Source organism: Entelurus aequoreus, linkage group LG07 (assembly GCF_033978785.1).
Source record: "Entelurus aequoreus isolate RoL-2023_Sb linkage group LG07, RoL_Eaeq_v1.1, whole genome shotgun sequence".
In the NCBI taxonomy this organism is placed as follows: Eukaryota; Metazoa; Chordata; class Actinopteri; order Syngnathiformes; family Syngnathidae; genus Entelurus; species Entelurus aequoreus.
Window position 1 is genome coordinate 36,246,592 of NC_084737.1, and position 26,852 is coordinate 36,273,443.

A 26,852-nucleotide genomic window follows, 5' to 3' on the forward strand; every position below is an offset into this window, starting at 1 on the left:
ACTGGTTTGCAAAAAATGTTTTAACCCAATTAGGTGAAATTACATAATCTCCCACAGCACACCAGACAATATCTCAGTGGTTGAAAAACACTGATATAATCAACCATTTTGTGTGATCAATTTAACAGCACAGATTATACATATTAACAATCAATACAAAACAAACAATACACATACACACACAAAAAGAAAAATGAATAGGCTGAAGCCAAGGCTTATATTTGCCTATCCTATACATTCACTGAAAATTAGATTGCCTGGAACATCAACGTTAAAAAATCAATGGGATGAAAGTAATCGTTGCTATATTTGATAATTTTCCAGTATTTCACCTTTCAAGGCTTTCTTAAACCTTAACAAAGGTAAACCTTAACTACATGTCTTCAACTCATCCCTGAGCTTGTTCCACCATTTAACTCCTAAAACTGAAATACATTTGTATTTTATATTCCTTCTTACTTTACATATTTCAAAAATCAATATCCCTGTGAATTGTACTTTTTTCTTCTTGATTTAAATAATCTAAGAATACAAGCTGGAAGGCTGTTGTTCTTTACTCGAAACACAATTTCCATTGTTTTTAAAAACACAATATCTGAACATTTTAACACATTAGAATTTATGAATAATGGATTAATAGGTTCATAATAGCACACTTTGTGTATTATTCTAATTACCCTTTTTGAAGTTTAATTGTTGGGTCTATGTTTGTTTTATAAACATTTCCCCGAACTTCAACACAATATGTTATGGAAAAATAAAAGAATAATATAACATAAGCAGACATTTCTTATTCAGCATGTGTCCTACTTTATAAAGAATAGAAATGGATTTGGATATGTTTCCCTTTATATATTCCATCTGCAGTTTCCAACATAATTTATGATCAATTATTATTCCCAAGATTTTAGTTTCATACACTCTATCAATTTCCACTTGATTTGATTTTAATTTTGCTTCACAATGTGTCCTTGCACCACTAAACACCATAAATATAGTTTTCATATCAATATAGTTATCAAAGCTGCCAGGCCTGGAATCCATATCATGATGCTAGCTTGTTTCTTACATTTATATTAGTAGCATTGTTTTCCTATTAATAATTACACCATTTGACCATAATTAATGTAATTTTTCCACAATCCATCAGCATATACCAGGGGTCACATCCCAATGTCATGATATAGTTGTTGCGGTCTGGCAGTGTTGCTTTCAACATGACCCCAAGATGCAGAGACAGAAGACAAAGTGCAGATAAAAAGTCAATTTGATAAGTACAACACACGGAGCAGGAGTGGTCTACGAGTGAGTGGAAAAGACTCACAACAAACTAATAGCTAAAGTAGAAGCTATGCGGCACCGAGAAGCTAAATTGGCAACCAGGGATAGGTGTTCTGATTGCCGATCATGGACAGGTGAGGGAGGCAGCGCTCAAAACAGAGAGGTGGCGGAGGCAAACAGGAAGTGGAAACAAAAATACGAGCGCTGCACAGGAAATAAAAAAGAAGCTAAGGAAACAATAAATAAAAGTCCAAGACACTCATGAGTGTCATGACATTTGTCACACAGTTGTCCCTTTGTTTGATTATTATCTTTGTTTACCTAAAAACCTGATTAAAAACTTGCGTTGGAATCACGTCAAAGTGACAAGCCGATATTTAAGTTCAGCTAGTGTCTCATTTTAATTGCTAACAGGTTTTCATGACAAAAAAAAGCATGGAATAGCGTGTTGCATCAAATACCATGGAGTTAAGAACTGCATTTGCAAACAACTGTTTTTTCTGTCAAAATGTAAATGCATTTATCAGTAAAGATGAAATGCCTTATTGACGCCCAATATTTCCAGGCTACAGCCGGCCCCATAAAATGATGTGGCGGGCCAGACGAGTTTGACGCACCGTTTATCGCTGTTAATTGGTTCCAAACATGACAGCGATAAAGGACTTTCTGCGAAGTTGGAATCATTGAATATAAATGGAATATTTTCATACAGCAAGAGCATAAAAAAACTGTTATGAGAAGCCTGTAGACCAGGGGTGTCAAACGTATGGCCTGCAGTTTTTATCCGGCCGCGGGATGAGTTTGCTAAGTATAAAAATGAGCCGAAATTTTTAATGGAAGAAACTGCTGTTCTAAATGTGCCCACTAGATGTCGCAATAGCAATTCTTTGTATCTTTGTAGATTATGCGACGTATGTAAAAAAAAAACAACACATGATATTTGTGCACCAGTCGAGGAAAATAAATAAATAATGACAAATGGGTTGTACTTGTATAGCGCTTTTCTACCTTCAAGGTACTCAAAGCACTTTGACAGTATTTCCACATTTACCCATTCACTCACTGATGGCGGGAGCTGCCATGCAAGGTGCTAACCAGCAGCCATCAGAGGCAAAGGGTGAAGTGTCTTGCCCAAGGACACAACGGACGTGACTAGGAAGGTAGAAGGTGGGAATTGAACCCCAGTAACCAGCAACACTCCGATTGCTGGCACAGCCACTCTACCAACTTCGCCACGATCCTGTAATTTGATTTTGATTTTTTTTTTTTTATCTTGACAGATTGAAAATTAACACAAATGAGTTGACTATGAACATTATCACATCATTTATTCAGAAAGTATAAATAACGACAAATAAAGATAGAATACTATTGACCGCAACATGTAAGTGTAAAAACAACAACTACAACATTATGATTTGTACATTTTCAGAATGTGCTTTTTCTATTTTTGAACAAAGAAAACAATCTGAAGTTGTCTTTATTTTTAAGTTATCACGCTGTGATTTTACCAGTCCCGCCCACGAAGTAGATTTTTCTCAATGTGGCCCCTGATCTAAAATGAGTTTGACACCCCTGCTGTATACATAACATAACACCCTTTAGTCAAATTCACAATCTTTTAATCCAATTTAGTACTGCTGCCTGAGGCTGAGCCAATCAGTGGGCACGATACTGAGCAGCACACACTGATTGGTTTGGTCTCATCTAGTGGCAAATACTCCCGTAGTATTGATGTCTTGAGTTCATTTAGCCATTTTGGGCTTGAAAATGCTTAATTTAGGGTAAACAATTTATAGAATATGCTATAAAATATTTGAATGCAACATTTAAAGCATGATGTGGCAAAAGACGACTATTTATCATAAAACCAGGACACAAATAACTGTGCCTTCATTAATGTCACTTATTCAGTGTGCTGAAAGTACAATTTTATCAATGTACTGAAAATTGTTATTGTGACCACTTATCGTCAAATAATCATAATATTATATAGTACAGCAAACAATATCCTACGATTTATAACATAGTGCAACGAAAACTTCATTTTTTAATTTTATTTTATAAACCTTTATTTATAATTTGCAACTTTTACATACAATCAAGAAATAATAATAAACAAAACACATGCAGAAACAGTACAAAACAGCGCCAGGGGGTTGTAAACTCAATAAAGTAACTAAAATAGAACGCAAAATATATATATGTAACAAAATGTAAAGCCATAGGCTCACACAAGTTCCGTAAATAATGCAAATTTGGCACACAGCATCATAGTTTTCACAGCTTTTTGGTTGTTAGAGGGAGAGAGCGTTTTAAAGTAGAGTTCTAATTCTTTTTTAAGGCACAAAAAACAGGTCAGTTATTGAGAAACATACATTTATGAATATAAAACTACTTCATATGCATTTACTGGTTCTTTGTTTTCAGGATTGCGCCAATAACCATATAACCAATCAACAACTACAATATACAAAAGTAACCTGACACGTGTATTAGCCAATCAGATACCGAGAATTATACGCTTAATTTGCATAGGATGTGAAGGACCAATCATGAGACGGAGGGGTGTGGTTATCTTGGTGGTACAGGTTCCCCCTCTCCTTTCCTTTCCTGCACACACAGACACATTTCAAAGTAGAATGGCGACAGCTTTATGCAGTCTTCAGTCCATTGGCAGCGGCAGTAAACCGACCAAAACACACCGAGAGCAGCGACGGAGGACCAAAGACTCTAAAAGGAGACAGGCGGCGTTGTTTTTTTTGAACAATATCTCACTCGACGGACGGCCTCAGTGTCGGTGTAACGATGAAAATACTGGCGAAAAAAGCACGGAGGAACCGCGACTAGGGGCCGCCGCCGCCGCCGCTCTCACGTCGCCGCCGACAGATAGCCAAGGGCCGGTGTCGCAGGTCACAGAGGCCGCTGCGTCTGCCGGGAGCTCGTCCTCCAGTTTCCCAGGAGTTCTCAGCCCTTCGGTCAGGTCTGCTGGGTTAGGAGCCAACGATGTGTTTTTTGAGGCGGCCGACACAACTGAGAGCCCAGACGCCTTTCTGCCCCCTTTGACCGGCGGTCAGCAGCAGACCTCCCGGGGCAGGTCAGCCCCCGCACTGAGCCCTCTGCCGGCCGTCCCTCCTCTGGATCCACGACCCAGGTAGCCTTCAACGACTTCATATTCACTGTGTTTGGTCATACGTGTGATGCAGCTACACTTCAGAATAGCCTATTGTTGGTCGGTTGGTGTTTGACCTATCTTAATGGTCTCATAGGTTGAGGAATGCCTCTGGTTCTCCTGGACCCAAGGTGCCAAAGAAAGTCCACTTCATCAAGAGTATGAGGCAGTATGACACCAGGGGATGCAGGTGAGGTGGACGTTTGCGTACAACTTAAAGGCCTACTGAAATGAAATGTTCTTATTTAAACGGGGATAGCAGGTCCATTCTATGTGTCATACTTGATCATTTCGCGATATTGCCATATTTTTGCTGAAAGGATTTAGTAGAGAACATCGACAATAAAGTTCACAACTTTTGGTCGCTGATAAAAAAGCCTTGCCTGTACTGGAAGTAGCGTGAGGTCACAGGTTGTGGAGCGCCTCACATCTGCACTTTGTTTACAATCATGGCCACAAGCAGCGAGAGCGATTCGGACCGAGAAAGCGACGATTACCCCATTAATTTGAGCGAAGATGAAAGATTTGTGGATGAGGAAAGTGAGAGTGAAGGATTAGAGGACAGTGGAAGCGATTCAGATAGGGAAGATGCTGTGAGAGGCGGGTGGGACCTGGTATTCAGCTGGGAATGACTAAAACAGTAAATAAACACAAGACATATATATACTCTATTAGCCACAACACAACCAGGCTTATATTTAATATGCCACAAATGAATCCGCATAACAAACACCTCCCCGCTCCCGTCCACATAACCCACCAATACAAATCAAACACCCGCACAACACACTCAATCCCACAGCCCAAAGTACCGTTCACCTCCGTAAAGTTCATACAGCACATATATTTCCCCAAAGTTACGTACGTGACATGCACATAGCGGCACGCACGTACGGGCAAGCGATCAAATGTTTGGAAGCCAAAGCTGTACTCACGGTAGCGCGTCTGCTATCCAACTCAAAGTCCTCCTGGTTGTGTTGCTGTAGCCAGCCGCTAATACACCGATCCCACCTACAGCTTTCTTCTTTGCTGTCTTCATTGTTCATTAAACAAATTGCAAAAGATTCACCAACACAGATGTCCAGAATACTGTGGAATTTTGCGATGAAAACAGACGACTTAATAGCTGGCCACAATGGTGTCCCAATATGTCCGCACAATCCGTGACGTCACGCGCAAACGTCATCATACCGAGACGTTTTCAGCAGAATATTTTGCGGGAAATTTAAAATTGCACTTTACTAATCTAACCCGGCCGTATTGGCATGTGTTGCAATGTTAAGATTTCATCATTGATATATAAACTATCAGACTGCGTGGTCGGTAGTAGTGGGTTTCAGTAGGCCTTTAATTCAACATCAGGAAGTCAGTGGCGGGCCGTGCGTTTCCCACCTAGGCCTTCAGTGATGTCCGACTTCAATGATTACCTCTCAAAATATCATCATTGATGTCACCACATGACCATTTACTGGAGAAATACTATACAGAAACACATTTACGCACTACTGGGCATTGTACAAAACAGGTTATTTTCTGGCGCATTTAAAAATCAATAAACCTGCATCAGCAATTAAAACATATCTTATGCGGTACTGTCAAAATTAAAATTGCAAAAAAACATTTTAAACGTGAAAAAATAAAGAAATAAAATATCTGAACTCGCATTTCATCGCCGGGACAGCTGAGCTAGCTTCTGGGGTTGGCCGACATCGTCTCACAAGATGTAGTTTCACTTTAAATATCCTTCTTGTAAATGGCCTTGCAAATATATGTGTTGTCTTGTCTAATCGTAAAAGATGCAGACGAGGCGTGTTGGCTGACTTCTTTAAGTTTACTCCACAGCGTGCTCGTCAAAAACATCCCGCTGCCGGCATGTCTACATTCAACAACCTAAACGGGGCTACTGCGCATGCTCTTCACTACTGTGGCATGCTGGGTAATGGAGTTCTTATGTTACCTGGCTCATAACATCATTATATATCTGCCTTAGGCCATCTAGAAGGCCTTACTGACAACAACGCGTGATCTGATTGGCTATTGCAACTGTCTATCAACTATATGTGTCCGTTCACTTACAGTGCACAAACGCCCGCATTGCTGAATCTGAAGGCTTCTGGCAGATTTGGTACAGCATGGCAACATAAGCTAGCTGAATTCTGATTAGATAAGAACTCTATAACCTAAAAACAACAGCGCTGGAAGGAGCATAATATGACATGAAGAGAATACGAATACTTTTACATATTTAGGGAAAGTAAATAAAAAAATACTTTTATCTTTAGTTATGATCATGATTTCTGGGTATGTTAGGCCAGCATAAGGCCTTGCTGGCCCTGACGGCACACCACTGCAGGAAGTCAAACAAAAGAGCTGCTCTATTTCGGCATCTCCTTGCAACTTATCTTCACCCGGAGGTGTTGTTCTAATAAGCTGTTTATCTGAGCGAAGCAACTCCATTCATCCTGGAGATGAATATGATTGCAGCTGCTGGATGTGGATCGCTCCAGTGTATTTAATCACCCTTGGGTGCCTTACAGGAGAGCCCACAGAGATTCAGTGAGCACATGTTAGACGGTTTCCAACAGTAACTTAAACCCCTGCAGCTATTAGACTTGCCTGAAATATCTCATGGTTTCATGTCACAAGGGTGTGTGATTAGTAGTCCGATCAGGGTTTTATGCTGCCGATTCTGATCATCCACGAATGAGATCGTCCGATGCCAATATCGATACCAATCGAATGTATTAACTGTACATTTTTCAATTAATTTATGGTGCCTGCTTTGGACAGTTTAACAATATAAACACAATATTTAAACCGGTTCCTTATTCTCTTTTATTACATGCAATTGTTTGAGCTAAAGTAAATAGTACACAATAACTAAACAAATGCAATAACGACTGTCTACTACTCATTTAAATCATTTGGAAAGTTCTCCACTGTCCAGAGAATGTAAACATTAATAAAAATAACCACAAAAATATTTTAAAAGAGTACAAATATGGACTTTATTAGTATCAATCATATACTCATACTACCTTTGATATTGACACCACCAATGTATGGATCAAGCCACCCTCCTCCTACATGTCACGTACTGACTGTGACAATGCTGACATACCAACAATTGTTATATTATCATCTTTGGTCTTTATTACTCTACTCGTTAATTTTCTGTAAATAGCTGCTCACTTTCTGCTGTAACGCACTTCCATCTACACTTCTTCAACTTTACAAAGCACTTATTTATACTGTTGTTTCAAGATAGCCTAGCGATTAGCTTACCGGTATCTTTTAGCAGGTCTTCTCCTGGCTTGCGCTCGGTCTTTAGCCTTCGGTGATAGTGATACTAGAGATACTATGAATGCACTTTATTTACTGTAATTAAGGGGATTATTATTAGCTTGGAGGAGCGTGTCCACACTGTATGGAGACACATAATTAGCTGCTAGCTGCCTGTCAGCTGGGGAACTAAAAATAAATAGTGTCAGCCAGAGGGGATTGGTGTTTGTAATTAAGTCATTTATCAGCTATAGCAATCATGTACTTTTTCCACAAAAATGGTCTGAGACTGATCGTATTGATTGGCACATTCCCAGGGATTAGTAAATGATTATTCTGTGGCCACTGACAAACATCTTATGTTGCTTTTTAGTCAAGCATCTACCTGTCAATCCATCTCCATTTGTCACCATTTCACCCCTTTGTGCTGTTTGCTAAAGAGGGCATAGAAAGGCCATGTTGACCCTCAGGTCTTACTTGAGTGTTGGTCACATGCCTGAGTTAAGGGAAGTCTGTCAAGGTTTCATAAGCCAAAATGTGGCTCTCTGTCTTTACCCCGGTTGCTATGGGTACACTTTACTGTATAGTAGTAAGAAAAAATGATATCTGACAATCAACCAAAAAAAACACGACAAAGTAGAACGGTGTATACTTTCACATTTAAACAAAATATATTAATTTGAGCCTGCTGATTGTCATTGAGAAATATGAGCATGCCAACATGTGAAGGCAGTATATTGATGGTGAGTCCAGCAGTAAACTTACCTTTACCAACAACACACATGTTCTATGTCTAAATGGTCTCACATTAAAGTGACCTCACCATTTTCATTCAGCATTTGCGACACATGTTGCTGTATATGCTACAGAACATGTTTTCAATTTAAACATGCTAGCTGAGCCTCACTTACTTGCTCTCTCTGCTGGTTGTGGGCCACCAATGAACTCAATTATGCCTCCGTTGCTTTAAGAAGTGATGATATTATGGATGAGGTAGTTGTATTCTCACACATGTTGAGTGTTCAGTGCAGACCGTGTGGGCGACTTAGCTGTCTCTCTGACAAAGTGACAGTTCATGGACTGATGCGCCCATCTGTCGTGTGTGTGTGTGTGTGTGTGTGTGTGTGTGTGTGTGCGCGCGCCTGTACTCACTGTGTTCTGCAGGATCATGCTGATTTGTGCCAAGCGGTCGCTTTACGCTGCTTTCTCAGTGCTGCCCTATGGAGAGATATCTCACCTCAGGTACACAGAAAGCAAACTCTGCTTGCTTCCCCTCACTGTCCATCATTTTATCTGTTGCCTCTTTTCTGCTTCATCATCCAAGTGTGTTGACCCACATGGAGTTTAGGGTGTGAATACTGTACACACTTATGATTCTCTGTGAGCAGTGATACCAAACTGGAGGCGCAGCGAAGGCATTCCTCTGTGGTGGCAGCTGACCTGCTTCCCTCCCTGGAAGGCGTAGAGTTGGGCGCATGTGGCAAAGTATGCGTTTGAATATAATATAATGGTGGCAGATTCAAAGAGCGCTCCATTGATGTGCTTTTTCCTTCGCAGACCGTGTCATACGCTCAGTTCCTTTATCCAACCAATGCCTTGATGAGACAGAAGGGCAGCAGCATTCCGGAAACCTGCACGGTTCAGACCCCTCCCGCACGGCTCTGTGGCAACGGGCCGAGGCACGTTACACCTGCACGCCTAAATAACCATGTGGCACAAGAATCATGTATGTATAACTTCAGCGGGTGGAATAATAGCTACTAGACTGACCTCAGACATATCACATCTTCTCTTTCTGTATCTTTCTCAGGTGCTGAGGAGGTGGCAGATTATGACCCCAACCTGCTCAGTGACCCTCAGTGGCCCTGTGGGAGACACAAGAGGGTTCTGATATTTGCATCATATGTGGTGAGTGCAGAAGATCTATTTTCTATGCTAGTGCTGTATGATATGCTGATATATATATATATATATATATATATATATATATATATATATATATATATATATATATATATATATATATATGTGTATATATAATATCATGGCATAAAAATTTGCCCTTAGCCCAATTGTGACTCATCGTACGAACACCATTTTCTCCATATGTATGTATGGCTGTTGTCATTCATCCAGGTCATTGGAATTTCTGCATCCATCAATCTTCTTCCGCTTATCCGAGGTCTGGTCGCGGGGGCAGCAGCCTAAGCAGGGAAGCCCAGACTTCCCTCTCCCGTCCAGCTCCTCCCGGGGGATCCCGAGGCATTCCCAGGCCAGCCGGGAGAGATAGTCTTCCGAACGTGTCCTGGGTCTTCCCCGTGGCCTCCTACCGGTCGGACGTGCCCGAAACACCTCCCTAGGGAGGCGTTCGGGTGGCATCCTGACCAGATGCCCGAACCACCTCATCTGGCTCCTCTTGATGTGGAGGAATTTCTCCATATTTTCGTTTGTTGGCCTGGATTTGCTGTCTATTTTCTCTCTTTATAGCTTGTAGCTTTGATGTACACTACCTCGCTACAGGGGTCTAAAAGTAGCTGAGCTACAGGAAAAGCTACTCAATAAAAAAAGTAGCTAAGCTACCGCCAAGCTACTGGTAATTGTAGTTAAGCTACGTAGCTTGGCTACATGTATGCCCATTGTATATATACTGTGAAACCTCGACTTACAAGTACTTTGAGTGTCTCGAGATAAAAGCGGTCTCTCTGCTAATTGTTTTGCTTGAAGTTTTGGGCAAAGTTTGAGTTCCAAGCATCCTTGCCATTAGTTGGGTTAGCAAATGTCACAGTGGACAGAACAGACTTGTCCCTGACACCCACATTCACATTTATCTGGGCCTTCATTTGCTTTGTCTGCGCAGACGACTGTAATGGAGTATGTAAAACCGTCAGACCTGAAGAAGGACATGAACGAGACATTCAAGGAGAAGTTCCCTCACATCCTGCTGACACTCAGCAAAATAAGAAGGTTTACATCATCCTCTCTGGGAAAAAAAACAACTCAACCTTATCACATTGCGATCAAGTAAACGCAATCTTTTTTCCCTTCTGCGTCAGCCTGAAGAGGGAGATGAGGGCCGTGAGCGAAGAGTGCTCTCTCCAGCCGGTCACCATAGCGATGGCTTTTGTTTACTTTGAGAAACTGGTGCTGCAGGGTCGCCTCAACAAGCAGAACAGGAAGCTGGTTGCTGCAGCGTGCGTGCTGCTGGCCGCTAAGATCAGCAGCGATCTGAGGAAACCTGATGTCAAGCAGCTAATTGACGTGAGTAAGCTGACACAAAGCAGCACTCGCTCTCACCTTTGTCTCAACCTAATCAGCTAGAACACTGATGAAAAAAGAATTTTCATCATTTTATTATCCATCCATCCATCCATCCATTTTGTACTTATTCCCTTCGGGGTCGCGGGGGACGCTGGAGCCTATCTCAGCTACAATCGGGCGGAAGGCAGGGTACACCCTGGACAAGTCGCCACCTCATTGCAGCATTTTATTATCATACTACTCATTTTAAGACTTAGAGGAAGTTCCTGATGTTGCTACTTTCCTCTCGTTGTCCAAATTTTTTTTCTGTTTTTAGAACTATTTGCTCATCAAAAGTCTAAATGAACTCTTTCATTACCATATGACAATATTTCTTAATTAAACATTATTCATGTTGCACATATTGTCACATGCCTTCCATCTTTAACCTTCCCCTCCTACGCAGAAGCTGGAGGAGCGTTTCCGTATAAACAGACGAGAGTTGGTTCCTTTGGAGTTCTCGGTGCTGGTTGCCATGGAGATGGGACTCTACCTGCCCGAGAGCAAGGTCATGCCACACTACCGCCGCCTGGTGCAGCAGGGCTAGATTGGAGTGTGCGGTAAATGCTAGGGTTGGATCTTATTTATTTTCTGTATTTCTCTGTTGTGTGGCGTTGACATTGTGTGTGTCGTCCACTGAAGAGTTTGTACGTGTGACCTTGTCGCTTCAGTCCTGAGCTCTACATTAGAGACAACCAACGAGCACGTTTGTGCTTCAGTTTGCATTTTGGTGTGTCAATTCTGAACTGTGATCTTTTTGGATTTTGCACCTTTTGCCATCTCTACAGAATAGTTTTATCAGATTCATACTGTTGATTTTTAAAATGCCTTTTAAACCCACTGTGACGTAGATGCAGTTTTATCTCTTTGAAGTACTGTAGTACGGTGTGTCACATTCTTACACCAACCTCATGGCAGCTCTGTGCTTACACTTAAGTGCAGGGGTGCCCACACCTTTTGCCTCCAACGGACAAAGTGAAAATATCCCAATGGGTCGCGGGCCAAACAGAAATTTTAAGCCTACAGCAGCACCATGAGTGAGGAGTTTAGCCTCATACCGCCTTATTTAAAAAAAAAAAAAAGTGGACATCTACTACTGTAATTAGCCTTGCAGACATGCCGTCAATGATCGCAAGTTTGAACGAGTTTAGTATGAATATCAGTGATGTGTAAATGGCGCCTTAGTGTATGGCACACTCACTAGCTGTATTGGCACTGCGATGTGTTGGTGTTTCATCATTGTCACTAACCCGAACCCTCATCCATAGTACTAAAAAAAAAAGTCACAAATTGACCTGCAAGTAAAATTAAATGTTCGCAAATGTCATTATTTTCAAATGAATAGTTGCACAGAAATGAATATGATAAGCACAAATCTGGTCAATGAGCCAAATATTAAACAAGAAAATAATATTTACCTTATTTGGCGTTAGAAGATCAAAATGATCCCACACATCAGAATTGTTCGTTTTTAGGTCCATTTAGATTGATGGAGACGAAACAAACTATGTCAAGCGCAGAACGCCACTCACCTGGCATTTAGTACCAACTGTTACTCGTGAGCAAAAAAGAAGCACTCCCTAAGTTTGGGGCTTCATTCAAAGGTCACAGCAGTTGCGTCGCTCATGTTTTTTTTCTTTTCTAAGTGACAAATCGAAGGGCACTGTATCACTTCTTGTATTCCATGAGGCAGGGATGCTTCAGTATCGTTTGAATCATCAATAATGAATATGAATTACATTTGGGAAGCCGCCCTTAAGTGGGTCAAACGAAACTACTCAGTGAGTTGACTTTGGGCACCCCTGCCAAGAGTATTCAATCTCCTGATGAGTTTACATGTAGGACTTGCTATGCTTCGTGTCTTACACGACGTACTGGGATTTAACACTCTGTGGCTCATTGACACATTCAGTATTTCATTTCTCAGGAACTTTGCTTTGTGACATCTTTAGCTGTCGTGTAAAAGCAAGCCCAAAGAAGAGTCATCCACACTCCATAGAGATTAGAGGCAGGAAGTCATGGTTAGATGTGTTAAAGTGCCTACAACTCCAGTGGCAATGACTGACTGTTGTGTTTGTAATGTTTCAGTCATGCAGATTGTGTGGCGACTAATGAAATACTGTCCTCTATTGTGTTTCTGTTTCTAAATATGTAGAACTACTGAAAATGTTGGTGTAAAACAGGTTCAAGAAATCATTTTGTATTGTTGAGTGAATTATTAAATAAACTAAATGCAGATTGTTTTGTGTTATGACTTATTTTAAACCTCATGGTTACCGAAATGTTTTTTCAATTCACTGATCTTTGTTTTGGATAAGATGGCATACATGCAGCATTGTGTTCAATCAGTGTAATATATTTATTTTTCAAATGTGTTCCAGAAGCTGTGATGGCTAAATAAATACATTTTTCCAAAAGGGTTATTAGTCTAAGCTCATGTCCTCATCATTGTCCTTTTTGTCTTTGGAATCTCCACCGTCTTCGGACTTTGTCTCGGTCTCCATTGCTTTGGCAAAAGCCTCCACATCTGCAAACAAGATGTGTAGAAATGTCAAATGTTAATGATTTAGTCTTTGAGGACAATGTATGTTTACACATTCAAACCATTTATTAAATGTTTTAGTTTGCATTGTGTTGCTTGTAATAGATAAGGTCACCAAACATTGCCCAGGTGTGGATTTTTTTAGTTCAAACACCTTCGGGACTACGGCACTTTTGAGCTACTTTTAGAATCTGCACTGCAACCACACAATTTCCCAATTGTGGTATATATAAAAGTCAATCCTATTTTACTCTATCACAGAAAACATATTTTGAGTGTGTGCCATTTAGTAACATGGCCACCGACTATGCCTGAGGCTGAGCCAATTACTATACTGGAATAACAAGTGTAAAGTTAGTGACTAAACTGTGTATTTCATCTCTGGAAAGCTTTCATGATATTAAAAACAAATTTAGAAGGTCGTAAACTTTATTTACATTCATTCACCATGGTCAGGCCAGTTAACAGCAATAGAGGGTTTTACTGTACAAGCCTATTCGACTACTATTGTACTACTAAATTCTACTATAACCACATTCTTGTGGTTGTTTACAGGCATTACAGCCTCACATGTTTTTGTTTTCTAGCAACAAAACACTGACCTCCATTGTTTGCGGCATCCACAGCCTCTGCCGGCAAACCAAACTGGTTCATTAGAGGCCCCAACTGCCCTGAAGCCAGAGCACTGCTGAACATGCTCATAGCCTGCACACAAACAATAAGAGTAAACACAACGCTAACAATAACCAATAAGCGCTGCACAGACTACTGCGTAAAAAAACATCATAATTGGAAGTAGAACACTTTGCCTGCTGAAATTGGGGTGAGCCGAGCGTGTTGTGGAGCTCATCTGTGCTCTGAAGCAGTGACTCCCCTGTGGGCAGGAAGGGCGTCAGCCTCTGCTGCACCTCAGGGTTGGCCAGGATAGGAGCCATCACCTCTGGGGTCAGAACACTGGCCAGGTCCACTGTGAGGTAACAACAGCACCACTTAGTGACTCATGGTAATAACATATAGTAGTATGAGACCCATGTTACTATTGAGGGTAGGAAAAATGGGTTTCACAAACATCAATTATATTTGTGGGTCTAAGTAGGGCCCCAGAAGACAAAGAAAAACTTATTTAATTTTCAAACCCACTTAGCTAAGGCCATGTCCACACGAACACAGATAGTAAACAAACGCATACTTATCTCTGCGTTTAGGCCACACACGGACGCATACTTTTGTCTTTAAAGTCCAAGGGGACGGCGTGGCGAAGTTGGGAGAGTGGCCGTGCCAGCAATCTGAGGGTTACTGGTTCAATCCCCACCTTCTACCATCCTAGTCACGTCCGTTGTGTCCTTGAGCAAGACACTTCACCCTTGCTCCTGATGGGTCCTGGTAAGTGCCTTGCATGGCAGCTCCCGCCATCAGTGTGTGTATGGGTGAATGTGGAAATAAGTGTCAAAGCGCTTTGAGTTCCTTAAAAAAGGTAGAAAAGTGCTATACAAGTACAGCCCATTTACCATTTAAAAAACGCACTTTTACAAACGATGGCCAAAGTGTAGGGATCCAAAACTCTCCGCTTAGCGTATGCGCGTCCACAGCAAAAACAGAGACTTGTGATGACGTCACGGTTGTGCGCTGTCATTTCCAAGCTCAACACTGCCTTGCAACACATAAGAGGACTTAATGTATGTTTTAACACAAACATGCTGCCCTTTTCACTCAACATTAATCAAAAAGACATCAAAATGGGCTTTGCGACACTCCCGCCGGCGCTAATGACAGTCAGCTGTTTTGGATATGATCGCTGTCGAACCTCCACCTGATGGGACAACTTTGACAAGCAAAACTTTTTGCTGTGTGTCATAAGAAAGGTGCAACATTATCTTGTTTTTAGTCCTTGTTTAACAACAAATTATCAAGTTAACTTACGTGTCTTGCTTCCATTTTTGAAGATGGAGCCGGGCGCGACCGTGCTCACGCATAAAAAGTGACCAAGCAACTAAAAAAAAAAACCCAATGTAGCGTCCTCCTTGTAGTGTGTACTGATGTTAAAGACAATATACACTTCATTACATTTGTACCATATCACTATATAGACGATTAAATGCTTTATAATTCTCTTAAACATGCAAAATGGTTTCCTTGGCTCGTGCTAAATTTAGAAATGATGTACACTTCACTGCACATGTAATACATCACCATGTTGCTGAACATGTGTTAATTCCATGAGTGTTGAGTTTCAGCAGCACAGGCATGCATTCACTCTTTAATAATGTTCCCAGGGCTCTGTGTACATGCAGGCTGTTTTTTAAAGATCATGTACATGTCATTGTACATCAAAGTCGATCAAAATAAACATAATAGATGTAATGCCACCAAGTCAGCTATTGCTGCTTTTTTCAGGCTTCTGATTGGACAAAATGTGCATGACAGCAGGTGTATGCGTTTGTGTGTAGACAGACAGTTTTGAAACTACACTTGTGTAGAAGAAGATTGTTTTAACCCCCAAATATGTGTTTTTGAAATTCTCCGTGTTCGTGTGGACATGGCCTAAGATTACATGACAGTGAGAGTAAACAGAATCTGTGGTGCACAGAAAACACCACGCAATTGTCCAAGTAAGTAGTGATTAAAAGTATTAAAGGCCTACTGAAACCCACTACTACCGACCACGCAGTCTGATAGTTTATATATCAATGATGAAATCTTAACATTGCAACACATGCCAATACGGCCGGGTTAACTTATAAAGTGGAATTTTAAATTTCCCGCTAAACTTCCGGTTGAAAACGTCTTTGTATGATGACGTATGCGAGTGACGTCACTAGATAAACTGAAGTATTGGTACACCTTTGAATCCAATACAAAAAAGCTCTGTTTTCATCTCAAAATTCCACAGTATTCTGGACATCTGTGTTGGTGAATCTTTTGCAATTTGTTTAATGAACAATGAAGACTGCAAAGAAGAAAGTTGTAGGTGGGATCGGTGTATTAGCGGCTGGCTGTAGCAACACAACCAGGAGGACTTACTTGGATAGCAGACGCGCTAGCCGACGCTAGCCGCCGACCGCACGGATGATCGGGTGAAGTCCTTCGTCCTTCCGTCGATCGCTGGAACGCAGGTGAGCACGGGTGTTGATGAGCAGATGAGGGCTGGCTGGCGTAGGTGGAGCGCTAATGTTTTTATCATAGCTCTGTGAGGTCCCGTTGCTAAGTTAGCTTCAATGGCGTCGTTAGCAACAGCATATTTAATCTTCACCAAGCTGGAAAGCATTAACCGTGTATTTACATGTCCAGGGTTTAATAGTATTGTTGATTTTTTCTGCCTATCCTTCCAGTCAGGGTTTATATCTTTTGTTTGTATCTGCATTTGAGCCCGATGCTATCACGTTAGCTCCGTAGCGAAAGTGTTTCGCCGATGTATTGTTGTGGAGATAAAAGTCACTGTGAATGTCCATTTCGCGTTCTCGACTCTCATTTTCAAGAGGATATAGTATCCGAGGTGGTTTAAAATACAAATCCGTGATCCACAATAGAAAAAGGAGAAAGTGTGGAATACCTAAGTTACGGCCAGAGCGAAAAAATATACGTCCTGCACTGCACTATAGTCCTTCACTCTCACTTTCCTCATCCACCAATCTTTCATCCTTGCTCAAATTAATGGGGTAATCGTCGCTTTCTCGGTCCGAATCTCTCTCGCTGCTGGTGTAAACAATAGGGAAATGTGAGCAGCACTCCAGCTTGGGACGTCACGCTACTTCCGGTAGGGGCAAGGCTTTTTTTTTTTATCAGCGACCAAAAGTTGCAAACTTTATCGTCGTTGTTCTCTAAATCCTTTCAGCAAAAATATGGCAATATCGCAAAATGATCAAGTATGACACATAGAATGGATCTGCTATCCCCGTTTATTTTCAGTAGGCCTTTAAGTGTGCCAATAAGACAACACCTTAACTCATAACACAACCTATTGCAGAATTAGAGATGAGATAAAAATATTTTCTTTGATCCTAATCCTGAACTGCAACAGTTCTTCTTGACCATGTTGAAATAAATACTTGGCCTCATGAATGGTAGTTGACTTTTCCCACTTTTAGACCCAGCATTCTTATCCTCACCTCCTGAGCCGCTGGCAGGCACATTCATGGTTGCCAGGATGCTCTGCAGGTCTCTCAGCTGGATGGGCTGGGTAGGGTTTCCTGTCGCCGCCGCTGCCGTTTCTGCCGCACTCGCTGCTGCAGTCACAGCAGGGGTGGTCGGGGTGCTCGCTGGCGGAGAGGCTGCTGAGGTTGCAGAGGCATTGACAGGTGTAGTGGGAGCCTGTGAGGAGCCAATTCGACTGGTAGCAGACGTAGAGGTGGGGGTGACCACTGTGGACGGGCTGAGAAAGAAAGGAAGAACAAACTGAAATATGTAAAATAAATATGACATAAATACAACAAGTAAATCATGCTATGATACCTTGTGGAGGAGTTACTAGCAGAAGGAACACTGCTGCTGCTGCTGCCCAAAAGGTTGGCTAAACCTGGACCAGCGAGTGCGCCAAGACCCCCTTGGCAAGTGAGGAACATTGACATGAATCCTCTTAAAATCATCAACTAATTGATTCGTCATTGATCAATAACTATCATGCTTACCGATTCCACCGAGTCCAGTTGGTCCAATTAGCTGCATGAGCTGATTGTGGCTCATATTACCCAGAAGGCTCTGCAGACCACCCTCACCTTCACATGACAGCATAAGATAAAACATGTAGAAAGCATTTCACCAAGTAGCTTAAAAGGTAAACTGCCCTGTTTTGGAAGTTTGTCTATCATTCAGAATTCCTATTTCAGACAAGAACACAAGTGTTTTCTTTTTTTTTAATGCATTCTAACTAGTAAATGATGTGGTCCTGATGGCTTCATCTGGCCAGGATCTTCAGCTCTCACTGGATCGGTTCGCAGCTGAGTGTGAAGCGACTGGGATGAGAATCAGCACCTCCAAGTCCGAGTCCATGGTTCTCGCCCGGAAAAGGGTGGAGTGCCCCAAGTGGAGGAGTTCAAGTACCTCGGAGTTTTGTTCACGAGTGAGGGAAGAGTGGTTCGTGAGATCGACAGGCGGATCGGTGCGGCGTATTCAGTAATGCGGGCGCTGTATCGGTCCGTTGTGGTGAAGAAGGAGCTGAGCCGCAAGGCAAAGCTCTCAATTTACCGGTCGATCTACGTTCCCATCCTCACCTATGGTCATGAGCTTTGGGTTATGACCGAAAGGACAAGATCACGGGTACAAGCGGCCGAAATGAGTTTCCTCCGCCGGGAGGCAGGTCTCTCCCTTAGAGATAGGGTGAGAAGCTCTGTCATCCGGGAAGAGCTCAAAGTAAAGCCACTGCTCCTCCACATCGAGAGGAGCCAGATGAGGTGGTTCGGGCATCTGGTCAGGATGCCACCCGAACGCCTCCCTAAGGAGGTGTTTAGGGCACGTCCGACCGGTAGGAGGCCACGGGGAAGACCCAGGACACGTTGGGAAGACTGTCTCCCGGCTGGCCTGGGAACGCCTCGGGATCCCCCGGGAAGAGCTAGACGAAGTGGCTGGGGAGAGGGAAGTCTGGGCTTCCCTGCTTAGGCTGCTGCCCCCGCGACCCGACCTCGGATAAGCGGAAGAAGATGGATGGATGGATGGAACTAGTAAATAAACGCCAGAAAAGTCAGCTAAAAATGGAGGCAATGGGATTCATGATGTCATTGCATCTACTGCCCCCATAAAGCCCTCTAAAAACATCTGCTAAAAACAGCGGCTTGATCACAGAGAGGTAACAAGCTTGTGCCGCTATATTGACATACGGAGCTGCTGCATCTCCTGAGTTGGTGAAAGTTTGTGCTAAATAGTGCTAAATAATTGTTGCATCTAACTTGTATATTAGACTTAGACTTCCTTTTTATTGTCATTCAAATTTGAACTTTACAGTACAGATAAGAACAAAATTTTGTTACTTAAGCTCATGGTAGTGCAGGATAAAAAAGCAATAAGGTGCATATATAAATAAATAAATAGGTTAATATTAGAAAGTTGCTGCCATAAACCAGCCTTTCTCAAATAGTAGGGCGGGCCCCCCTAGAGGGGCGCAGTGCGACCTCGGTGAACATGCTTTTTTGCTGAACCAGAATATGACGAAGAGTATATAGCACTTGGCTTCACTGTTACCACGGTGGCAGACAAGCAAAGGCCGGTGTGAGGTTTCCTTTAATGTTAATAAACTTACAATGCTATGCAAAGGTATAGATAGTTCTCACAATTTGACAGACAAATTATACTATTTATAGTCACGGTGGAGAGTGGGGGTGCAAAATATTTTCTTCTTCCTATGGGGGGGCGTAATGAAAAACAATTGAGAAGCACTGCCATAAACCGTGAAGTTGGTCAACTTTGACATTCAACCTATACCCGGAGATGGTGAGAAAGACACGAAAAGACGCTTGTTTGCCCCCACTGGTTTTCTTTTTTACCTTTGTGAGTATTATGATAATTTTTTTATCTAAACAGGAAGATATGAACATCCCAACATTCGGCCTCATAGTGAGAGCAGACATTGTACAGCACAAGTGACTGTTTTAATTTGTTCGTAGTTTGTATTTCTTGTTTAGCACTTAGCAAAACTGCTACTTGCTGTACCTGCTTATCATTCAGCTTCTCAAACTTGTAGCTCATCCTCTTTATTTAGGCTCTAAATTATAAGTTTCTGAAACATTTGTCTCAAAGTACTCGTTGTTGGCTCTCATGACGTCTGCCATGATTAGTAGTAGAGCTGCACAATATTAGGAAAAATTGCAATTTTTCTCTCCACAACTGTGGTTTGATTTGCGATTTTTATATTGTATACATAAAAAAGCATAAAACTGAGAACAACAAGTGAATGAAGAAATGTTACTTTTAGACTGCCAATCAACATATTCTTGTCTCTAGGTGCCACACATTACAACAATATGCAATAATTTACTTTAAAACATAGTTGGCTTTATGCAGACAGACTCAGAGCTTTGGTCTACATCATGGTATTAAACAGAAGAAATAACTGATAAAAACTATAAAGTGATTAGAGGTGGGGGAAATCATCGATTTTTAGACGCATCACAATTAGGACATGGACGATTATAAAATCGATTCGTACACGTCAATAATTGATCATTTAATTATTGTAAATAAAGTAATGCAGACAGTTCTAAAATTTGGCTGATGGCAGGGAGTCACCTCACCGAGAGATCCAACCAGCTCTTTTATTATAGGACACTTATGATCCAGTTTTGCATCAATAATCGATTTTTAATCGAATTGTAGCTCTTTAATTGTAATCAAATTGTGAGGTGGCCAAAGATTCCCACCTCTAACAGTGATCATAAAGTAATGTGTTCATAATATAATAATAATGCAAGTAACCATTTAAAAGGATATAAACTTTTATTTCTCATTACTGTAGAATTGTTTACCATTGTACTATTATTGGAAGTTAATAATAATTTCACACATAAGTCACTCCGGAGTATATGTCGCACTCACGGCCAAACTATGAAAAAAACTGAGATTTATAATCCGAAAAATACATACTCATATTTCCTGCTGGTTGGATCAACTCATGTTATCTACGATGAGTATGAACACACTTCACTTCCTGCTTACAGCGTTTTAACGCCCCCACGCTGAGCAGAGGATTCTAGGATATGTAGTTTTTTTACAGACTCGGCCAATACTAAAACAGCAAAAGAAAACTACATTCACCAAGTTTTCATTTAAAGCCGTCACACATCACAGTATTTACACAGAAATACCTCAGTATTTATAATACGTTACATCCCTAATCGCTACTGTCAATGTGTGTATCACTCCACTAACCTGTGGTTAGCGTATCCACCTACAGTGCCTAGTGTAGCATGTTTAGCTATTTCTCGTCTTTCAGTTATGATACTTGAATTAACAAAGTTTATTACACTATGTTTATACTGCAGGCCAAAGTGGCCCAAATCCGATTTTTTTGTTGTTGTTGATTTTTTTCAACTGAATATTTACACTGCAAATAAAATGTGATTTTATCAGACTCCAGCGTAAACGTGCACAGGCCCCAATGTGGCCTTGACGGCACTTACATGCGCACTTCGATAAAGTGGAAACAAAGGAAGGTGACCAGGAGGAAGTCGCTACTACTACAAAATAAAATAAAAATCGCAAGCCTTAAAAATGTGTGTTTTTTACGTGAAAGTAAATTCAAGTAATATAATATATGAATATATTTGGGAGGGTTCTAATCTTTTAATGGCCTTTAAGTAGTGGAGACGAAATGAAGTGAAGTGAATTATATTTATATAGCGCTTTTCTTTAGTGATTCAAAGCGCTTTACATAGTGAAACCCAATATCTAAGTTACATTTAAACCAATGTGGGCGGCACTGGGAGTAGGTGGGTAAAGTGTCTTGCCCAAGGATACAACGGCAGTGACTAGGATGGCAAAAGCTGGGATTGAACCTGGAACCCTCAAGTTGCTGGCACGGCCACTCTAACAACCGAGCTATACCGCCGAAAATATATATTCATATGTTCCATAAAGCCTATTATTTGCGCACTATTGACAAGTGATGCACCGAAAATGTGGTCATCTTAAATAAACTTTGCACACCAAAACCAGATGTTGTGATGAAATATTCACTTCCACTGGCGACTGTGTCTATCCCCACGCACACGAGTGACGTAGCTCGCCCAAAGCTGACAAAAAAAGTCAAATATAGGTCGCATTCAAATTGCTTTGCGTTTAGACTGAAGTCACATTTGAAAAGTTCAGATTCCAATTGGATTGAGGACTACCTCTAGATGTGGCCTGAATCTGATGCCAAAAGATCATATTTGAAGCACTTTGGAGTGTTTAGACAGGGCAAAAAAAAACCCTGATCTGGGTCACTTCAGGGCAAACAAATCAGATTTGGTGTGCAGTGTAAACGGGGCCTTTTTACTGACTTAAAAGTGGCCTTGCCCTGTGGGGACATTCGCCACTAGCAAGAATGCTACAATGTGTTAAGGACGCCTTTGTTCACTTGTCGCTATCAAATTTGTGTAACACACCTAGAATGTGTCCTCAACTTATATTATCATGATATAACATTAGTATTAAAAGCTCTATCGTTGATCATTTGTATGGTGAATAGTCTGTCGCACAACCCTACGTCACTCCTTTCATTTGACTCTATTGAATAACCGCCCTCAGGTGCTTGGAGTGATGCACAGCTTTAAAGAAAGATGAAAAAAATAAAAATGATCGATGACGGTATAGTTACCGGGTTAATTTTCATTTATCATAATTTTTTTTTTTATTTGTTGAAAGGACTAGTTGGTACAATCCCTGGGGACTCTGCATGGCAGGGGCGTCCTCCTCCCTGAGCCAGGCTTGCACCTGACCGCATACCTAAGTGAGGCTAGGTGACACTGCTGGGAGGCTTTTCCACCATTGGGACACATCTTCAGTTGTGTGCCCCAGCGTCACGGGGTGTTTCGGCCCGGCTTACCACAAGACACCCTCTGCTGAGGAAGGGCCCACCCCAGGGTGATCAAATCCCTGGGTGTGTGTGTCCCATTAGGTGTTAGCCTTAGCAGCCCAGCTGGTGTCACTCCTCCTCAACCACAACCAATGGCTCGTCCTCTCTGCTGTGTTGGCCAGCTCTTTAATGGCCTGTCTGTGAGCCTGCCCCCTGACTCCAACCTCCCTAAGGAGCTTTGCTGTTGTGCTAGCTACAAAGCCCCTACAGCCCACCTCCACTGGGCGCACCCTTACCCTCCAGCCTCTGTCCTGTGCCTCAGCTGCAAGGTTGGAGTACCGCAGCTTCTTGCGTTCATACGCTTCTTCGATGGCATCCTCCCACGGAACTGTCAGTTCAATGATATAGACAATATGGCAGGTTTCAGACCATAGGACGAGGTCTGGACGCAGGGTGGTCGTTGCGATCGCCGGGGGGAAAATTAGCCTCTGATCTAAGTCGACTCGCATCTGCCAGTCCCTGGCTGCATTCAATGGGCTTAGATCAGGATTTGAAGGTCTCGTCTTCAGCTTTTCCCCCTCCCGAACAAACGCTGGTAGGTGTCGGCACACATCCTGGTTGTTGATGGGTTGGGCGTTGATGGATATCCTCCTGCACTCAAGTTTGTCAGCTAGACATCTGAGGACCTGGTTATGTCTCCACGTATATCTGCCTTGAGTGAGGCTGGTTCTACAGCCAACCATTATGTGCTTGAGTGTTGCTGGGGTTGTACACAGGGGACAGGATGGGTCCTTTCCAAACCATAACATACAATTAATTGACGTAGGCCTATGTTTGGCTATTTTTGAAAAGGCTGAAAAGATAAGGAATGAATAGCATTCGATGTATCTAGCAGTTTCTATCTTGCTGCAAAGGTTTATAGAGTGAAAGTGTGTCGGGTTATAAAGCCGACTGCAAATGAAAAAGTCTGGTACCTCCCAGAGCGGACAGATCGTGCCCTCCACTGCCGCCACTGCCAAGAGCACCAGGAATGGGCGGGTTATTGAGATACTCGTTCACCTTACGACAGTGCTCCTCATCCTTGTCGGTCTTGGGCTCCTGAAATCAAAGAACATTTTCCGGCAAAATTACACAAGCATTTCTTGACTGTTGGTTTGTCTTTAACCAATCATCTTGTGCGTTTGTGTGTCTGACGGGCAGATTGATCAGCATACCTGCATCCAGAAGAAAAGTCTTTTAGATCCAGCTTTGAATTTCAGAACATAGACACGTCCAGTGGTGCACTGGTTGACCCGTTTAAACTCACAGTCATCAGGGAAGATGATCAGATCCTACATGAAGTATTGTTGACAAATATAAACACTATGGTATAAACGCAGATCATATGGTACACGTACATCATCCACATTTCCAGTGGTGCGATCCTTCCAGCAGAAGTGGATGAGGGAGTCGTCGGTCTGCTGAACGTACACTTGACCCTTGCGCTTGTCAGGGGTCACAGTGCTGCCCTTCATGGTCATCTTACCAGCTCGGAACTCCACCAGGTACTTGCTGGAGGAACCACGTGACCCAGACACCATGCTGGGGAACAAAGCTCCAGAGGCCATGATGAAGATGACTACTGTAGGAAATACAAGACCAAATAGCAGGCTTCTCTGTCTGGCCAAACCACACTTTTGTCAAGATTACTGTAGGTCCTAAACTACTTCAGTACAATTTGTGTACAAAAAACGTTTTCACTTAATTAGATTATCTTGCATTGTATAGACAGTCTTGCTTATTTTCTCATATTATCCGGGCGGTTTTCCTGCTCCTCAAACGGGAAAGCAGCTAGCTACGAGATGACTCTGCATCTTGTAACCAAACGCCTGTTCCATCATTTGACAGCATTTATAAGATACGTGTATGAAAAATATATTTTAGACACGCACAAACACTACATTACTTCTCTGAAAACCTCAAAAATAGTTAAACACTACGATTTTTACTTACGGTTCTCTTTAACTACTGTGTTATCAGGCGCTAGCTGATCGGTCGAAAGGATGACGCTGATTGGCTTATACAATCACGTTGTTCATTGTGATTGGTCTAAACATGTGTCATTTGTATTAGTTTTAAAACAGACGTCAAGTTAGGTAGAGATCGCACTTCAACCGACTACTGTTTATTTCGTTCACGTGACGTTACCGATAAGCATCTTTTAAAATATTTGATTGATACAATTTATAATTAAAGGAATTTGATAAATCAATCAATCTTAAATTTGGGCTAAAACATTTCCCCCTGGCTTTCAAATCCAGTTAGGCAGGAAATATTGGTATAGTTTGGGTGAGGGCCGACATCCGGGCAACTGAGCTACATACGGGTTCTTCGAGCCATAGCAACCAGACTGGCGTTGAAAACAAACCGTTGCCATTACTCTTTAACCCGTCATTCTGCCTCCAAAATGCCGAAAAACTGTGTTGTTTTTGGTTGTGCTAACCACAACTGGAAACAGGGAAAACAAAGGTTGTATTTTGTTCTGCCAAAGCGTGATAAAAGCCCACAGAGACGAGACAAATGGCTCGCAGCTTTACACTGGGAAAACGAGGACGGTTCTCACTGGAGTCCCCCAAAGCCCCGGGTCGTGAGTTCGGATCACTTCGTTTCTGGTAAATATAAGGAACAAAAATCCACCTTCTTAACCACAACTTGGCTATACCGTCCGTGCTAATTTTGTACTTGTTGGATTTGTACCTTATAACGTTCGACAGCTGAAGTTGTTGTTGTACACAAATAACATGCGGTATATATTATATAGTCTATAGCCTAGCTAGCTATTTTCGAAAACCGGACAACGAGAGGATACCAAAGGCAGCGTTAAGATGGACACCACCGGTAAAACGTAAGCCAGGGCGGCCAAAGAACACCTGGCGAAGAACAGTTGAAGGGGAGCTGAAAGAGATTAAGTTTACATGGGGCGAGGCACAGTGACGAGCACAGCAGCGAGATGAATGGCGTCGAGTCGTCGAAGCCTTATTTCCCATCCGGGAAGAAGAGGATTAAGTTAAGTAATATACTATATAGTCTATAGCCTAGCTAGCTATTTTCGAAAACCGGTTTCGTTTAAATTTGCACTTAACAGTTGGGTTTTTAAAAACCAAAAAACCCTATAATTTTCATGTTGCCATTCAATACATGTAGCCCTCAAATCTCTCAATAGTTTATACACTAACACTTGATCTTGTCGCGCAGGCTGAGCTAGGCCTGAGAAGCTTTAAAGTTCAATGAGACGAGTCTGACGCAAATAATACATTTTCGTTTTTTCACACGATATGCGAATAAGTAAAAATGCGTAAATGAAGGATTTAACGCCGACTTCCAAGCCACAACGCTCGTTAAATGCCTTTTCTGTCAATGCTGTGTTCGCTGTGAGCTGGTTTGTTTTTCAACGAATTCCCGGTTGCTAGGGGATTGGTAGGCGGAAGTGACGTAGGTCCGCCCTCACCTTACTTCTCGTTTTTATTTGATATGTTTTTCACACATCTTGAAATATATAATTACTGTTCTGGTATTGTATTCCTCTTGCGTGTTAAAATGTACATTTGACATTGTTTTGCAATATTCTAATTTGTTTTCATGTCTGTACAGCACTAAATTTGGTCAACTTGGGTTATTTTTAATGCTATATAAATGACCAAGGAATAAAACCGAAACACATTCTAATTATAAAATGTATGTTTTGTTTGCTTAGTGTTGTGATTAATAATTGTTTTCAGGTAATAAATGTATGTAATTGGTACCTTTCTTCCAGTCAT

At 41.8% G+C, this 26,852-nt stretch overlaps 2 protein-coding genes across 4 annotated transcripts; one reads left to right on the top strand and one right to left on the bottom strand.

The window, feature by feature from the left end:
* Window positions 1–3,863: 3,863 nt before the first annotated feature.
* Window positions 3,864–13,435, top strand: LOC133653751 (CDK5 and ABL1 enzyme substrate 2-like). The gene is made up of 9 exons (XM_062053403.1): window positions 3,864–4,435; window positions 4,551–4,643; window positions 8,900–8,977; window positions 9,124–9,220; window positions 9,293–9,461; window positions 9,546–9,643; window positions 10,593–10,699; window positions 10,789–10,993; window positions 11,439–13,435. The coding sequence occupies exons 1-9, from the start codon at window positions 3,924–3,926 to the stop codon at window positions 11,577–11,579; spliced, it is 1,500 nt and encodes a 499-aa protein (XP_061909387.1). The 5' UTR covers window positions 3,864–3,923; the 3' UTR covers window positions 11,580–13,435.
* Window positions 13,378–26,451, bottom strand: LOC133653753 (proteasomal ubiquitin receptor ADRM1-like). Of its 3 annotated transcripts, none has more exons than XM_062053408.1 (10): window positions 26,010–26,451; window positions 24,453–24,676; window positions 24,270–24,386; window positions 24,030–24,153; window positions 18,200–18,286; window positions 18,024–18,114; window positions 17,681–17,943; window positions 14,384–14,541; window positions 14,177–14,279; window positions 13,378–13,559 (listed from the first exon to the last, which is right to left on the bottom strand). In XM_062053408.1, exons 2-10 carry the CDS (start codon window positions 24,660–24,662, stop codon window positions 13,456–13,458), a joined length of 1,257 nt encoding a protein of 418 aa, XP_061909392.1. In that variant the 5' UTR covers window positions 24,663–24,676; window positions 26,010–26,451; the 3' UTR covers window positions 13,378–13,455. The 3 variants fall into 3 exon arrangements, with proteins under 3 accessions (XP_061909392.1, XP_061909391.1, XP_061909390.1); XM_062053407.1 differs by lacking the exon at window positions 26,010–26,451 and adding an exon at window positions 25,048–25,957 and having other exon boundaries at window positions 24,453–24,673; XM_062053406.1 differs by lacking the exon at window positions 26,010–26,451 and adding an exon at window positions 25,048–25,956.
* Between the last annotated feature and the right edge of the window lie 401 nt (window positions 26,452–26,852).

Bases quoted from the DNA above. Each gene is read 5' to 3' on its own strand.
- LOC133653751 (XM_062053403.1), top strand. From the start codon at position 3,924: ATGGCGACAGCTTTATGCAGTCTTCAGTCCATTGGCAGCGGCAGTAAA. The intron at 9,221-9,292 runs GTATGCGTTTGA...TTTCCTTCGCAG, and splicing joins AGTTGGGCGCATGTGGCAAA to ACCGTGTCATACGCTCAGTT. The intron at 9,644-10,592 runs GTGAGTGCAGAA...TTGTCTGCGCAG, and splicing joins TGATATTTGCATCATATGTG to ACGACTGTAATGGAGTATGT.
- LOC133653753 (XM_062053408.1), bottom strand. From the start codon at position 24,662: ATGGCCTCTGGAGCTTTGTTCCCCAGCATGGTGTCTGGGTCACGTGGT. The intron at 18,115-18,199 runs GTAAGCATGATA...TCACTTGCCAAG, and splicing joins AACTGGACTCGGTGGAATCG to GGGGTCTTGGCGCACTCGCT. The intron at 13,560-14,176 runs GTCAGTGTTTTG...TCTTGTTTGCAG, and splicing joins GGATGCCGCAAACAATGGAG to ATGTGGAGGCTTTTGCCAAA.